This window comes from Alosa pseudoharengus, unplaced genomic scaffold (genome assembly GCF_046254945.1).
Source record: "Alosa pseudoharengus isolate Yale_2024_CS ecotype anadromous, Long Island Sound unplaced genomic scaffold, YU_APseudo_1.1 YU_APseudo_1.1_scf_17, whole genome shotgun sequence".
NCBI lineage: Eukaryota > Metazoa > Chordata > Actinopteri > Clupeiformes > Clupeidae > Alosa > Alosa pseudoharengus.
The window spans coordinates 37564127-37580276 of NW_027468640.1; the positions used below are offsets into that span (position 1 = coordinate 37564127).

The window sequence follows — 16150 nt, forward strand, 5'->3', positions numbered from 1 at the left end:
CCCAATCACACAGGCCATTGTCACATTATGCTGTTACTGACTGCTGACAATTTTATAGGCAGTGTTGTAGAAGTTCATACTTCACAAGAGCTAGATGAACGTTGGAGTAGGCCTATTTTGTAAGAGGTAGTGTGGATCATAAAAGGGCATTTTTTTTTAATTCTGGCTGTTAAATAGCCTACACAATTTTAGGGCAGTTTGGGAGGGACAGAAACAGAGCAGGGCCCGTCTTGGTAGCTTCTTTCTGACTCCCGTGGCGTGAACACTGGCTACCGGCAACTGCATTATGTTATCACTTCACTGACACTATGGAGACATATTTCAACAATAGAGATGAAAACTAGCTTTAGGTTAACGAAGATGTAGATCATCTGCCTAATTAATTTATTTGTGCAACAGGCCACGTTCATTTCAGCGAGATGAGTGAAATAATTTTTTTAAGCTGCCATCGCCATACTATTTGCTACGATATTCACCTGTTAGAAATAGAACACGTTGCCATTTCCTTTTTTTTTCGTGCAGTGGATTAGGCCAGTGTTTCTCAAAGTGTGGTCCGGGGACCACTGGTGGTCCGCAAGCTATCCCAAGTGGTCCGCGAGAAGACGTGGTAAAATATAATATAGATGAGTTGTTTGCAATATTGAACCAACTTGTACTGTATGTGAATCCAAACAGTTCTGCAACACTGTCTATGTAAGATATGCCAGTTTAAATCATATGAATCCTCTGACACAATAAGCAAAGTGCAAAGACAATAGGCAAGGTGGTTCAGTGAGTAGGCCAATTGTGTAATATACTGTTGAAGTAGGTCTACTCTCTTTTTTTTAGCTAGGTGGTCCGTGAGTTTTTGTTTAATTAAGTTAAGTGGTCCTTGGTCTGAAAAAGTTTGAGAAACACTGGATTAGGCTATCAAATCGCTCGTTTGAACAGTAACAGTAATCCAGTTCATTCGTGGTTTTAAATACGAGGCTGAACTTGGCACCACTTTCGTTTCCGCGGGGGAAGACCACTTTCAGATCGCGGGGGAGTTAAGTTTCCGTTCCACCTTAAATAATGCAATTTTCTACCTCGTCCACAAGGGGCCAGTGTTGACCGCAAATCCGCGATAACACAGGCATGTGCCTGTTGCAGATGAACAGGCATTGTTCACAGACGTTCAAAAGCCTGTATATCTTTTTTCTGTTGACTCCACTGCCGAATGTTTTGAGAAATGTTGCCTTTTGTGTTCTATTAAATAATTTGGTAATTTAGGGGGGGGGGGGGGGGTATGTAGAGGGTGGCAGATTATGTAGTTTTTTTCTTTATTTCCTGTGCTGGATCTTTTGATACATGTTGTGTTATGTTTTTTTCTATTAAATAATTTTGTTCATTTTACACTGGGGGGGGTAGCAGATTTTGAAGTTTTTCTACAGTAAATGTATTCCCTACGGCCTACATGTCATTTTGCATCGGACTTTTCAACAAATTCTGAAACTACACTCTCTCCTCTTTCCAATGACACCCCACTTGTGAAATTCTATGGTAGAAAATGCCCTTTTTTGCCCTTTTTTGCCCCTCTGAAAATACAGTATATATTTTGTGAAATTGCAGAATTTCAACACGAACAGGGACAGATAGCCCATGAAGGATTTTGCAAGGGATCTTTCACCACATTCTGAAACTACACTTCCTCCCCTTTCCAATGACACCCCACTTGTGAAATTCTATGGTTGAAAATTGCATATTTAGCCCCTCTGAAAATATAATATGTATTTGTGAAATTGCAGAATTTCAGCACTTGAACAGGGACAGATAGCCCATGAAGGATTTTGCAAGGGATCTTCCACCACATTCTGAAACTACACCTCCTCCCCTTTCCAATGACACCCCACTTGTGAAATTCTATGGTAGAAAATGCCCTTTTTTGCCCCTCTGAAAATATAATATGTATTTGTGAAATTGCAGAATTTCAACACTTGAACAGGGACAGGTATCCCATGAAGGATTTTGCAAGGGATATTTCACCACATTCTGAAACTACACGCCCTCCCCTTTCCAATGACACCCCACTTGTGAAATTCTATGGTTGAAAATGCCCTTTTTTGCCCCTCTGAAAATACAGTATATATTTGTGGAAATTGCAGAATTTCAGCACTAGAACAGCGACTGATGTCCCATGAAGGATTTTGCAAGGGATATTTCACCACATTCTATATCCACACTTCCTCCCCTTTCCAATGACACCCCACTTGTGAAATTCTATGGTGGAAAATTGGATATTTAGCCCCTCTAAAAACAGTATATATTTTGTGAAATTGCAGAATTTCAACACTTGAACAGGGACAGATAGCCTATGAAGGATTTTGCAAGGGATCTTTCACCACATTCTATAACTACACTTCCTCCTCTTTCCAATGACACCCCACTTGTGAAATTCTATGGTGGAAAATGCCCTTTTTTGCCCCTCTGAAAATACAGTATATATTTTGTGAAATTGCAGAATTTCAGCACTAGAACAGCGACTGATGTCCCATGAAGGATTTTGCAAGGGATATTTCGCCACATTCTATAACTACACTTCCTCCCCTTTCCAATGACACCCCACTTGTGAAATTCTATGGTTGAAAATGCCCTTTTTTGCCCCTCTGAAAAAACAGTATATATTTGTGGAAATTGCAGAATTTCAACACTTGAACAGGGACAGATATCCCATGAAGGATTTTGCAAGGGATGTTTCACCACATTCTGAAGCTACACTTCCTCCCCTTTCCAATTACACCCCACTTGTGAAATTCTATGGTGGAAAATTGCATATTTAGCCCCTCTGAAAATATAATATGTATTTGTGAAATTGCAGAATTTCAGCACTTGAACAGGGACAGATAGCCCATGAAGGATTTTGCAAGGGATGTTTCACCACATTATGAAACTACACTATCTCCCCTTTCCAATGACACCCCACTTGTGAAATTCTATGGTGGAAAATTGCATATTTAGCCCCTCTGAAAATATAATATGTATTTGTGAAATTGCAGAATTTCAGCACTTGAACAGGGACAGATAGCCCATGAAGGATTTTGCAAGGGATCTTCCACCACATTCTGAAACTACACTTCCTCCTCTTTCCAATGACACCCCACTTGTGAAATTCTATGGTGGAAAATGGCCTCTTTTGCCCCTCTGAAAATATAGTATATATTTTGTGAAATTGCAGAATTTCAGCACTTGAACAGGGACCGATAGCACATGAAGGATTTTGCAAGGGGTCTTTCACCACTTTCTGAAACTACACTCTCTCCTCTTTCCAATGACACCCCACTTGTGAAATTCTATGGTGGAAAATGCCCTTTTTTGCCCTTTGATTATATAGTATGTATTTGTGAAATTGATGAATTTCAGCACTTGAACAGCCATACTCATCTCAGGAAGGATTTTGCAAGGGATGTTTCTCCACATTCTGAAACTACACCCTCTCCTCTTTCCAATGACACCCCCTATATGAAATTCTATCGTTAAAAATGGCCCTTGAAAATAAAATGTATTTGAGAAATTTATTATTTTCAGCACTAGATTTGGTCTAGAAATTTATTTTGGCCTATTTTTCTGATTATACATTTTCAGCACTACATTTGGTCCCTATCACTTAAAAGTCATTTGCCACATTTCTGTCATTTTTGGGGCCATTAGTGTTTCTACCTTGTCTTATTGGGGGGCAAGCATTGAAGCTGCGTAGGGACCCTATAGGGCTAGTAGGATTTGTTATTATGCTTCTTTCTAGTGCCATGGGAGTCCATGGCAGCACATACAAATGTACATAGTAAAATGCTCAAACTTTGCACACTTATTCTACTCAGGCCACTTATTCACTTCAGGCCACTTTTCACACCTATATGTATCTCCACAATTGGAGATACATATAGGAAGAAACCTTGAGTGGATACAAGACTCAAGGGCCTGACCCATCTGCCTAGGGTCAGTTACAGGGCAGTAAGGTCTGTACTGTATACATAATAAATGAATAGGTTAGTTAGGTGTACAGAATAGAACACAACAACCTGAGGTATGTTACAAAGAGTTAAAATGGTTACATAACCAGTATGATGTATGCATGAATCCTATTTAGTGTCAGGAAATTCAAATAGTCCAATGTAGGGCATGTATTGTCCATAGGGATTAGGAATTGTCATATGTCAAGTACTGGGTAGCTAGGCTGCACGGGGCAGGAATCCAGACAAGGGGACTGCAATAGGCAATGGTAAGTGTTACGGCCAGCTCGTTCCCAGACCGAAACATAAAGAGGGACACGGACAACAAGGTTCAAACCAAATATATTAATTTATTAAAGTAAAGCACAAGGTTACCAATAGCAAAATGTCTAGGGGGAAATGAATGGGAGTGGTGGCGTGCGTGTATGAGTGTATGGATGTATGGATGCAAAGAAGCTAGTGAAGTAGGCCTAAAGACAAAGAAAGAGAAAGAGATGTAGAGTTAAAAATGAGGGGAGAGAGCAAAGTGTGAGAGAATCAAAGTGAGTGCCTGCAAGAAGTAAGAAAAATGCCTAATCAAAAAGATAGGGAACCCCTAATATAGCCCCACCCTAACCATAGGTGTAATCAATGAGGGTATTAGCCCAACCAGGCCCAGCCCTGCCAGGAGAAGGCCTGAAGGGGCACAGGGTCATCACATAGGGCAGTCATCGGATGGGACTTCAGGTGCGATGAGGGCCAAACACAAGGATGGCTGATGACTGGTAATAGTTTATCTCACAAGTGAGGTAAGAGGGAAGAAAGAGAGATAAATAGTAGGTATTACTATAAGTCATGATGGTTAGTATTAATAAGTATATCAATGGTATTATATAGTGTTATATTATAGAGACAAAAGGCAAGAGAGGGAGAGAAGAGGGAGTTGAACTTGCCTAGGAGAGAAGAGGGAGTTGAATGGCAAGACAAAGACAAGAGGTAAGAGGGGGAGTTGAGAGAGAGAAGGAAGCAGAGTTGTACGGCGTGACACATGAAAAGTCCATGACAGCGCTATGCTACAGCAGCATACCTAAGGCATGGTGAAGGGTAGTCAGTTGCCACCATGACACGCATGACTAGGGCGCCAGTCACATGAGGACACAGCAGAGGTGGTCCATTCCAATAAAAACCCGGAAGTTCCACACTACACCATACCTAACTATGGGAGGCACTAAAGATGTATGTTTTAAGTCTAGACTTGGAAATAGGGAGGGTGTCTGCTAATAAAATTGATGGAGAGAGTTATTTCCAGAGGAGGGGTGCGCTGTAGCAGAAAGCTCTGCCTCTACTGTTGGGATTACAAGAAGTCTAGTATTCTGTGATCGTAGCAGTCTAGGTGGGTAATATGGTACTAAAAGATCTTTAATATAGGTGCCCAGCCATTTATGGCTTTGTATGTTAGAAGTAATATTTTTAAGTCAATGAGACTTTTAACAGGTAGCCAGTGTAAAGATGCTAGGATGGGGGAATTGTGTTCATATTTTTTGTGAGTGCTTCAGTGTTGACTGACCAGTCCAGTGTATTGTACAGATGTATCCCCAGATACTTGTAAGTGCTTACCACCTCCACATTGACCCCCTCAATGGTAACTGGGAGCAGAGCGGGCTTAGACCTCCGGACATTGCACAAAGTCCTTCACCAGGCTCCTATAGTCCTCCTCCTGCCCATCCCTGATACACCCCAGAATTGCAGTATTGTCTGAAAATGTCTGCATGTGGCATGCCTCTGTGTTGTAGCAGAAGTCAGACATGTACAGGTTGAAAAGGACTGAAGAGAGCACTGCTCCCTGTGGAGCTCCAGTGCTGTTGATCACAGTGTCGGAGAGGCAGTTCTTCAGTCTGACGAATTGTGGCCGCTCTATCAGGTAGTCTGCAATCCAGGATACCAGATGAGCATCCACAATCATCTGCAGGAGTTTTTCACCCAGTCTGAGGGGTTGGATGGTGTTAAAAGCACTGGAGAAGTCAAGGAACATGATACTCACAGCACTCTTCCCCTTGTCCAGAGGAGGGGGGATGAGGGGTATTTGGTGGCTGTAGACTGGTGGCTTGTGAACAGCGTTAGTGTAGTCGCATTGTTCATGATCACGTTGTGGGGGAGGGGTGCATCAGCCTTTGATGGTGGAGGTTAGTGCTGGGCGGTATACCGGTTCACACCGTATACCGGTGTATATTTTCGTTATGATATGAATTTTTAATATACCGCCATACCGGTGTATTTGATTACACAACGTTTGGAACGCTGCGCCGCGACACAGTGTTTCAGACGGGACTTTTCACACGCACGCATGGTGCCACTGCGAGGCATAGTGAGGGTAAACAAAACACCATAAGTTTTTCCCCTGAAGTATGACCCTTAAGGCTTAATTTCTCCTTAGGTAAGGGGTTTATTTAAGGGTGTTGCACAGAATACCTTAAATTGTTTCTTTAGTTAAGGAAAAACGTTAAGGGATACTGCATTGAAAGGGATTTACCAAAGATCCTTGATTACTAGCTCCGCTTTAACCCTCTCTGGATTTACCGTCACGAAAATTCTATTGAGATTGTTTAACAGCTGTAACTAGCTGGCTAGTAGGTGATGTCGTTAGTTAGCAACCCACCGAACACAGTGAAGTTTAATATTCATATCATTCATCTCACCTTAAGAATATTCGCTGAAATTATCCAGGTAGCAAGTAAAGCATGTTAGACATGCACTGAGCAATACTAGCTGGCTAGTTAGAAATGATCCTGACTGTCATCAGTGCACCAAAAAACGCAAAAGCCTAGCGAACCGAAAGCTCATGGCAGGCTAACAAGACATCCACATCCACATGAAGTTAACGTTAGCCTACCACCAACGTCATGTAAACTACACAATAACAATAAGGCATGTTTCTGATAGGCATATTTGTCAGAGTAAGCATATTAGCAGAGAGGTTTTATTTTAAATTGTATAATTTTCAAAAAAGTATAATTATTGCAAGTTGCACTACTTGTATTGGTTTTATACAAGATGTTTGTGAAATTTTCACAGTAAAAGTTCTATATTTTGACTGCAATTGTACTTTGCATTCTGATTAGATTCTTAATTAGAATCATGAGTGGCTCTTTGTAAACAGCATCATTTTCTGGGGCCATGCAAAACTGCATTACCACTAGTGTGTTTTTCCCTTGCAAAATCCTTCATGGGCTATCTGTCCCTGTTCAAGTGCTGAAATTCTGCAATTTCACAAATACATATTATATTTTCAGAGGGGCTAAATATCCAATTTTCCACCATAGAATTTCACAAGTGGGGTGTCATTGGAAAAGGGAGGAAGTGTAGATATAGAATGTGGTGAAATATCCCTTCCAAAATCCTTCATGGGACATCAGTCGCTGTTCTAGTGCTGAAAATCTGCAATTTCCACAAATATATACTGTATTTTCAGAGGGGCAAAAAAGGGCATTTTCTACCATAGAATTTCACAAGTGGGGTGTCATTGGAAAGGGGAGGAAGTGTAGTTATAGAATGTGGCGAAATATCCCTTGCAAAATCCTTCATGGGACATCAGTCGCTGTTCTAGTGCTGAAATTCTGCAATTTCACAAAATATATACTGTATTTTCAGAGGGGCAAAAAAGGGCATTTTCCACCATAGAATTTCACAAGTGGGGTGTCATTGGAAAGAGGAGGAAGTGTAGTTATAGAATGTGGTGAAAGATCCCTTGCAAAATCCTTCATAGGCTATCTGTCCCTGTTCAAGTGTTGAAATTCTGCAATTTCACAAAATATATACTGTTTTTAGAGGGGCTAAATATCCAATTTTCCACCATAGAATTTCACAAGTGGGGTGTCATTGGAAAGGGGAGGAAGTGTGGATATAGAATGTGGTGAAATATCCCTTGCAAAATCCTTCATGGGACATCAGTCGCTGTTCTAGTGCTGAAATTCTGCAATTTCACAAATATATACTGTATTTTCAGAGGGGCAAAAATGGCATTTTCTACCATAGAATTTCACAAGTGGGGTGTCATTGGAAAGGGGAGGAGGTGTAGTTTCAGAATGTGGTGAAAGATCCCTTGCAAAATCCTTCAATGGGATATCTGTCCCTGTTCGTGTTGAAATTCTGCAATTTCACAAAATATATACTGTATTTTCAGAGGGGCAAAAAAGGGCATTTTCAACCATAGAATTTCACAAGTGGGGTGTCATTGGAAAGAGGAGAGAGTGTAGTTTCAGAATGTGGCGAAATATCCCTTGCAAAATCCTTCATGGGACATCAGTCGCTGTTCTAGTGCTGAAATTCTGCAATTTCACAAAATATATACTGTATTTTCAGAGGGGCAAAAAAGGGCATTTTCCACCATAGAATTTCACAAGTGGGGTGTCATTGGAAAGAGGAGGAAGTGTAGTTATAGAATGTGGTGAAAGATCCCTTGCAAAATCCTTCATAGGCTATCTGTCCCTGTTCAAGTGTTGAAATTCTGCAATTTCACAAAATATATACTGTTTTTAGAGGGGCTAAATATCCAATTTTCCACCATAGAATTTCACAAGTGGGGTGTCATTGGAAAGGGGAGGAAGTGTGGATATAGAATGTGGTGAAATATCCCTTGCAAAATCCTTCATGGGACATCAGTCGCTGTTCTAGTGCTGAAATTCTGCAATTTCACAAAATATATACTGTATTTTCAGAGGGGCAAAAAAGGGCATTTTCAACCATAGAATTTCACAAGTGGGGTGTCATTGGAAAGGGGAGGAGGTGTAGTTTCCGAATGTGGTGAAAGATCCCTTGCAAAATCCTTCATGGGACATCAGTCGCTGTTCTAGTGCTGAAATTCTGCAATTTCACAAAATATATACTGTATTTTCAGAGGGGCAAAAAAGGGCATTTTCCACCATAGAATTTCACAAGTGGGGTGTCATTGGAAAGGGGAGGAGGTGTAGTTTCCGAATGTGGTGAAAGATCCCTTGCAAAATCCTTCATGGGACATCAGTCGCGGTTCTAGTGCTGAAAATCTGCAATTTCACAAATATATACTGTATTTTCAGAGGGGCAAAAAAGGGCATTTTCTACCATAGAATTTCACAAGTGGGGTGTCATTGGAAAGGGGAGGAGGTGTAGTTTCAGAATGTGGTGAAAGATCCCTTGCAAAATCCTTCATGGGACATCAGTCGCTGTTCTAGTGTTGAAATTCTGCAATTTCACAAAATGTATACTGTTTTTAGAGGGGCTGAATATCCAATTTTCCACCATAGAATTTCACAAGTGGGGTGTCATTGGAAAGGGGAGGAGGTGTAGTTTCAGAATGTGGTGAAACATCCCTTGCAAAATCCTTCATGGGCTATCTGTCGCGGTTCTAGTGCTGAAAATCTGCAATTTCACAAATATATACTGTATTTTCAGAGGGGCAAAAAAGGGCATTTTCTACCATAGAATTTCACAAGTGGGGTGTCATTGGAAAGGGGAGGAGGTGTAGTTTCAGAATGTGGTGAAAGATCCCTTGCAAAATCCTTCATGGGACATCAGTCGCTGTTCTAGTGTTGAAATTCTGCAATTTCACAAAATATATACTGTTTTTAGAGGGGCTAAATATCAAATTTTCCACCATAGAATTTCACAAGTGGGGTGTCATTGGAAAGGGGAGGAAATGTAGATATAGAATGTGGTGAAATATCCCTTGCAAAATCCTTCATGGGCTATCTGTCCCTGTTCAAGTGTTGAAATTCTGCAATTTCACAAAATATATACTGTTTTTAGAGGGGCTAAATATCCAATTTTCCACCATAGAATTTCACAAGTGGGGTGTCATTGGAAAGGGGAGGAAGTGTAGTTTCAGAATGTGGTGAAAGATCCCTTGCAAAATCCTACATGGGATATCTGTCCCTGTTCAAGTGTTGAAATTCTGCAATTTCACAAATACATATTATATTTTCAGAGGGGCAAAAAAGGGCATTTTCAACCATAGAATTTCACAAGTAGGGTGTCATTGGAAAGAGGAGAGAGTGTAGTTTCAGAATGTGTTGAAAAGTCTGATGCAAAATGACATGTAGGCCGTAGGGAATACATTTACTGTAGAAAAAACTTCAAAATCTGCTACCAACTACATACCACCACCCCCCCCTCCCCCCGCCCAGTGTAAAAGGAACAAAATTATTTAATAGAAAAAAACATAACACAACATGTATCAAAAGATCCAGCACAGAAAATAAAGAAAAAACTACATAATCTGCCACCCTCTAATTATTTAATAGAACACAAAAGGCAACATTTCTCAAAACATTCGGCAGTGGAGTCAACAGAAAAAAGATATACAGGCTTTTGAACGTCTGTGAACAATGGGCGTGTCTCATTTCAGGGGCCGGATGCTTCGGAGCATTCGTGCTACCTAGCACTGGTCTTCTGTGACCGCATAGACCGGACCTGGCTGGACCAACGTTTTTTTAAATGGGACGGTCTAGCCTAAAAGAACGGATCTGTTACGTCATTAGCCTGAGTAGGCCTACTGATCTTTCTAACTCATGTTCGTGAAAAGCATCCTTTCAGATCAACGTGTTACGTTTTATGTATAGGTTACAATAATATGAACTAGGCTAACTGAGTGAGAGCAATCATCAATCTATTTGAATTATTAAAAAGATATACAATTATGCAAGTCCTTCCAAACTAAAAGGATTGAGTTTTTTTTAGCTGCTGCTCCTTTCCCTATCATTTAGCATGTTTACATTGATTAATTTAGCAGACACTTATCCTAAGAACAACATTCAGGCTACAATGCAAAGGAAACGTTATCAAGGAATTAATTGCGGCATCTGTCAATTTATTATAAGACTAGTCAAAAATGTGATAGGAGGGTACATGCCCATATAGCCTTTGCCTGCCTCGTCCATCTCCAATTTTAAATAATTTGTTCACCCACCGGCTAAAAAGCAATCACACAAGTGTCGCTTTACTTTTCAAGAGATGGCGATTTCAAAGGGAGTTGGAGCATATATTCATGTGAGTAGCCTTGGCCCTTTTCTTTCTAGCCTGGTTAAAACCAAACATTAAAGAGGTAGGTGGGCATGGGCAGCGTAATTTCTTTCTCTGACATGATTGCTGACATGTAGGCTAATTTCAAAAACTTAGGAGGGAATATCAACAGTTAAGGTAGCCTGGCTAGGACGGCAGGATAACGTAGCCTATAGCCAGACAGCCGTGATCGGTTGAGTAACTTATGGTGGTGACTGTAGAATGGTCGTTTGCAGACATATCTGATTGCATGCATCATATTGCACTTCATCTTACTTGATGAAATTGTATTTGCTGCTTTGCTAATGGACAAATTAATAATTTATCAAAATTAATTTGTTATTATCCGTCCGTAAGCTAGATGTCACAAACAGACGCTTTAATAAACCTTTGGTGGATGTAATCCTCCCTTGAACTAATTATAGCCTTTATGCAAAATGCCATCAACTAGTCTTTAAATGTGTTGTTTAACGGTCTTCTAGTAGCCTAAGTCGTGGAAAATATAGTAGACCTAATAGACTGACCAGTGATCATATCTGAGCATTAATATGACTTGTTGATAAATCATTTCAATTTGAAAAGTTTGAACAGATTTATTTAGAAAGTGGTTCTAAGGTTTGATACGGAAATCGGCTACATAGCTTAACCATAGTTCACATTGAAACCCGATCATTTAATTTAAATGTTATTGAACGTTTATTAAATGTTTACTTGTGTAGGCTCTGCCGACTGTCTCGCCATGTCTTGAATGAAACGTCATAAACGTATCGAATCTTGGGGGACCAGGTAGGCCGCGAAGCATACACCCGATGCGCACTCCGTTTCGGGGAAAAGAAGGGTGGATTTGTCGGCCGAATTCGAAGGAGCCCACGAAATGGGACAGCACTAGACGCGCTACTATGACGCAACCGGTCTACGAATCTGGCCTTAGAACCATGTAGCCCCTGAAATGAGACACGACCAATGCCTGTTCATCTGCAACAGGCACATGCCTGTGTTATCGCGGATTTGCGGTCAACACTGGCCCCTTGTGGACGAGGTAGAAAATTGCATTATTTAAGGTGGAACGGAAACTTAACTCCCCCGCGATCTGAAAGTGGTCTTCCCCCGCGGAAACGAAAGTGGTGCCAAGTTCAGCCTCGTTAGCAGCGGTCACATTTGGAAGCGCGATAAACTCAAAAAAGCGTTCTTGAATGTTGTTGTGGCCATCTATATGTACCGTAGCACAAGCACGAGCTGACAATGAGTGCAGATGTCGGTTGTCTCATCTGCCTGAATGGCAATATAGTCCGACTGTTTTACCTCTTCCAGAATGTGGTTTCTGAGAACTGACAACATGCAGTCTAACAGTTAATTTTGCACGGTCTTGGAAGTTCCTTTAAAAACAGTTGCGTTCTCCAGGTGCTCCTCCAAATCACGGTCGATTGAGGCCATTAGGTCAATGAGACCCAGGAAAATGCCAGGGTTTTCTGATGTGTCACTCTCATCATGACCACGCATAGCAAGTTCAAAGGCCCCACAAAATTTCACGGCATCAACGATCTTTGACAAAATATGCCGATTCCTGTCCACCTCCTCGTTGTGTTTTCTTATGGCAATGCGGTGTCCCTCGTTTAGCTGTGTGGCTATGCTAATTCGGCCTAGCATGGCTAACTTCACAGAGTTGTCCATATGCACTCTTGCCAGCTCATGTTTCTTAATGCGCTGACATATGTTTCAGGTCTGTCACCCCTGTCTGTGTCCACGAACTATCACACGCACTTGTTTTAAACAATAAACAAGGGAAACAAAAGATTGCATTGGCATACCCACAGCTAGTTAGCCAAGCCTTTCGATCAAACCAACCTCTGGAAAATGTTCTCTTGTAGGTCTTCTCCTTTTCTCGCACCTGTTGTGTTATATTCACTTCTGGCTTGTCTGGTCCAAGTTCTTTTACAATTAGTTTTTCCGCTAATGTTCTTCTTTCGAATGGATACAGGTGTAGAGATTTAACTGAATTTGGGGATAGCTGAACTCCCACGACTACATTAGTGCCACTTGACATCGCCATGCTGCCCTCACACTCCCCTCTGAGGTAAATGTCTTAACGTTCAGTGGTGCACTTGATACTATGGGCGATATTTTCAGTGCCCCCAAACCATAAAATTCGAGATGATGATTGGCGAAATATATACTTTTTTGCGTAGCAACCGGGAAGCCATTGGCTTAAATTCCAGCGCTAGTAGTGCTGAGCGAACTGGAGCCCAGGGAAGACAGTCAATTCGCCTTATTCACCTGGCGGCCATTTTGAAAATTCGAACGCCGTTGAGGGGTACACAAACCCGGAAGTTTGACTCGGACGCATACGATTCAGCAGCACCAGCAATGGAAACTCCAGAATGGACCATCAATCTTTCCTGTCTGCCCGAATTAACGATACAAAATGTGGAGCAGTGGGCCAGTACCGACTGCAACACCCCCGGGTTGTGTTAATTAAGGGATACAGTAACTGTATCGAAGGTTTTATTCACGACATTGAAGGTAAGAATGGACGCTAATTTGCCTCAATTTCTGCTAGCTTGGAGCAGCTAGGGGTAGTAAGCTTAGCTGTGATATGTTGACTGTCTGTACTATGTTAGATTTTATTTAACACTTAACATGTCTTTAATCGAAAGCCTACACCACTTTGAATAGACCTCTGAAGTTCGCCTACAAAAAAGATCCAAAACGGCCATCTTTGCCCATATAAGGAGATCCGGTTGTTAATTTTGGAGTAGCAAAAATCTAAGTGTGCCGCCTTCACTTACCGGAGATCACAGTATCCACTCGAAGGCAGAGGACAAAAGTGTGTTCAGGAAAACGTCTGCATTTCAGACTTTTTCATCCCCACGAGACTTTAACAGGTGCGATTATTCAAAATCCCCATGTTATTTTCCCATAGGAAAAATCGCAGATACCGGATGTCAAAGATGGCAGCTTTTTTGTAGGCGAACTTCAGAGGTCTATGTGAAAGTTGAACGTGAAAGTGAATGAAAATATAATTCTGGAAAGTTCTAAACACATTATAAAGTAAAATCCTTATTAGCATTTAAGTAATACAGATTATATTTTTCAAAATGAGAGATTTAAAAAAGAATATTAAAAAAAAAAACAGGCAGGCAGGTTGGCAAGACGTCGGCGCCCCAGCGCCCTCTATGGGCGAGGCGCCGCTGTGTTTCTACAACATGTTGGCACAAAACGTAATTTCTGTCAACTATGACGATGTCCATGTTCAGTAGCCTATATTTTTTAGTCAAGCAGTGACGTGGTTTAATGCATGGGGTAACATGACGTGAGACAGACAGAATTTGAGACTGTCTTGCCTATCCCTGAATCCTGTCCTCCTCAAATCACTTTAAAATGGTGTGATTAGCAACCAGAAATAAAAAAAAATCCCGGAGAGACACCCCCGGACCCCCGTGTTATTGTGATTATAGGCTATAGATCTAAACTCTAAATGTTTAATGTTTGGGTTCAGTTTATGAAGCGTTGCTACAGCATAATAGGCCTACTGGGTGTTTGTTATTTATGGGGGGAATCAGGTTGTTGTTGTTTTTTATGGGGGGGGGGGGGGGGGGGTTGTTGGTCCAGTGGTAGGCCAGTCCAGGAGAAAATTGCCAAGGCCTTAATTTTGTTCCCAGTCCGACCCTGGCTACACACCATACAAAATGCAACTGCTAGGGTGTTAACCAAAACAAAAAGGAACGAGCACATTACCCCAATTCTACATTGGCTTCCTGTTAGTTACAGATTTGATTATAAAGCATTAGCCTACTTCTTGTTTTTAAAGCACTAAATGGCATTGGACCAAACTACACAACCTGTTCAAACAGTACGCCCCAACTGCTCTGATCTGCACTCAGGTCTCAAAATCAAAATCTTCTGGTTCAACCTGTAAAACAAAATGTGGTGAGTCAGCCTTTAGTGTTTATGCAGCTAGACTCTGGAACCAACTACCAGACAAGATTAACAAAGCACCCACTATCTCCTTTTTTAAGCCTAAACTAAAATGGTTTATTTATTTATTTTATTCATCTTGTTTTAAATTAATTTTCTCATTAACCTTTTACTCTAATGCCTTATTTTAAATATGTGATTTTTATGTTACATGTGTGATTTTTATTTTTTTAATGTATGATTTTATTGAAGGTCTTTTATTATTTGTTGGCATGCACTTTGTATGATTGGATTGAAGGTCATTTATTATTTGTTGGCATGCATTTTGCCTCCTTATCGTCTATGTTTTCTTCAATTATACTGTTTTTCATTTTTTTGTAAAGCATTTTGGAATGCCTTGATGTAAGAAATACGCTACAAATAAAACTGCCTTGCCTTACCCCAATAATATTCGAATGACTGAATAGAAATCCAAAGGATACAGTATTTGTCCTGCAGAGGATTTGCTGCTTACATCTAGTGACAGTGCATCTTCAACTGTGCCTTATATGCATCTTTCACTATAGACCAGGTTTTTCTTGGTCAGTGGCGTAATTTGGATCATGTGCCAGACCACACCTTATGTTGCTAATTACCGCACCCCTGGGCGCAAGGATTAAAAGAAGATGAGCGCATGGCAAAAAATCAACACTTTATTGAGTGTAAGATAAGAATAAGCTTTGCGTTGCACTTTGCTCCACCTTGCGCCAAGTGCACAATAGGGGCCATACACTTTAATAACGCTGAATACATTTATTTGGATTCTTCCTCCCTTGGCCATTGAAAACGACGTGATTCACGAGCCGCTGGGGTCGGAGCCGTTTATAATGGACTTCAATGAGGGGCTTGGAGGAAGCTCCTCCATACAGTAATTTTCAATTGCGATAGGTGGTGCTGTTGGCATTTTGACCTAGGGGAACGATTTTGTTCATTCAAAGTGTTAAAAATAGTAATATTAACAGTAATTTATTAGTAATTCACTTTATATATTTTTATTTTTTCTCTGAAATTTTAGGGAGGGTGTTCCTCCCTTTCCTCAATGAAGGAGCCTCCTCTGGTGTGTATATATAGATATAGTTATATAGATATGAGCATATAACTTACCAAGTGTGCATTTTGGATGAGTAGGAGCAGCAGTGATATAGCTCCCATCTGAGGCTTCATTCTTGTCTTTATGTCCATAATCCACTAACACACAGGCATGTGAACTAGATGAAAAA

The 16150-nt window shown here is 40.8% G+C and overlaps 1 protein-coding gene across 1 annotated transcript in view; it reads right to left on the reverse strand.

The window, feature by feature from the left end:
- The window catches only part of LOC143127791 (uncharacterized), an 84058-nt gene extending 67908 nt beyond the window's left edge, over positions 1-16150 (reverse strand). The window contains exon 1 of the mRNA XM_076289493.1: positions 16035-16150. Within this exon, the coding sequence (XP_076145608.1) occupies positions 16035-16112 (78 nt within the window). The 5' untranslated portion in view covers positions 16113-16150. The remainder of the gene's footprint in view (positions 1-16034) is intronic.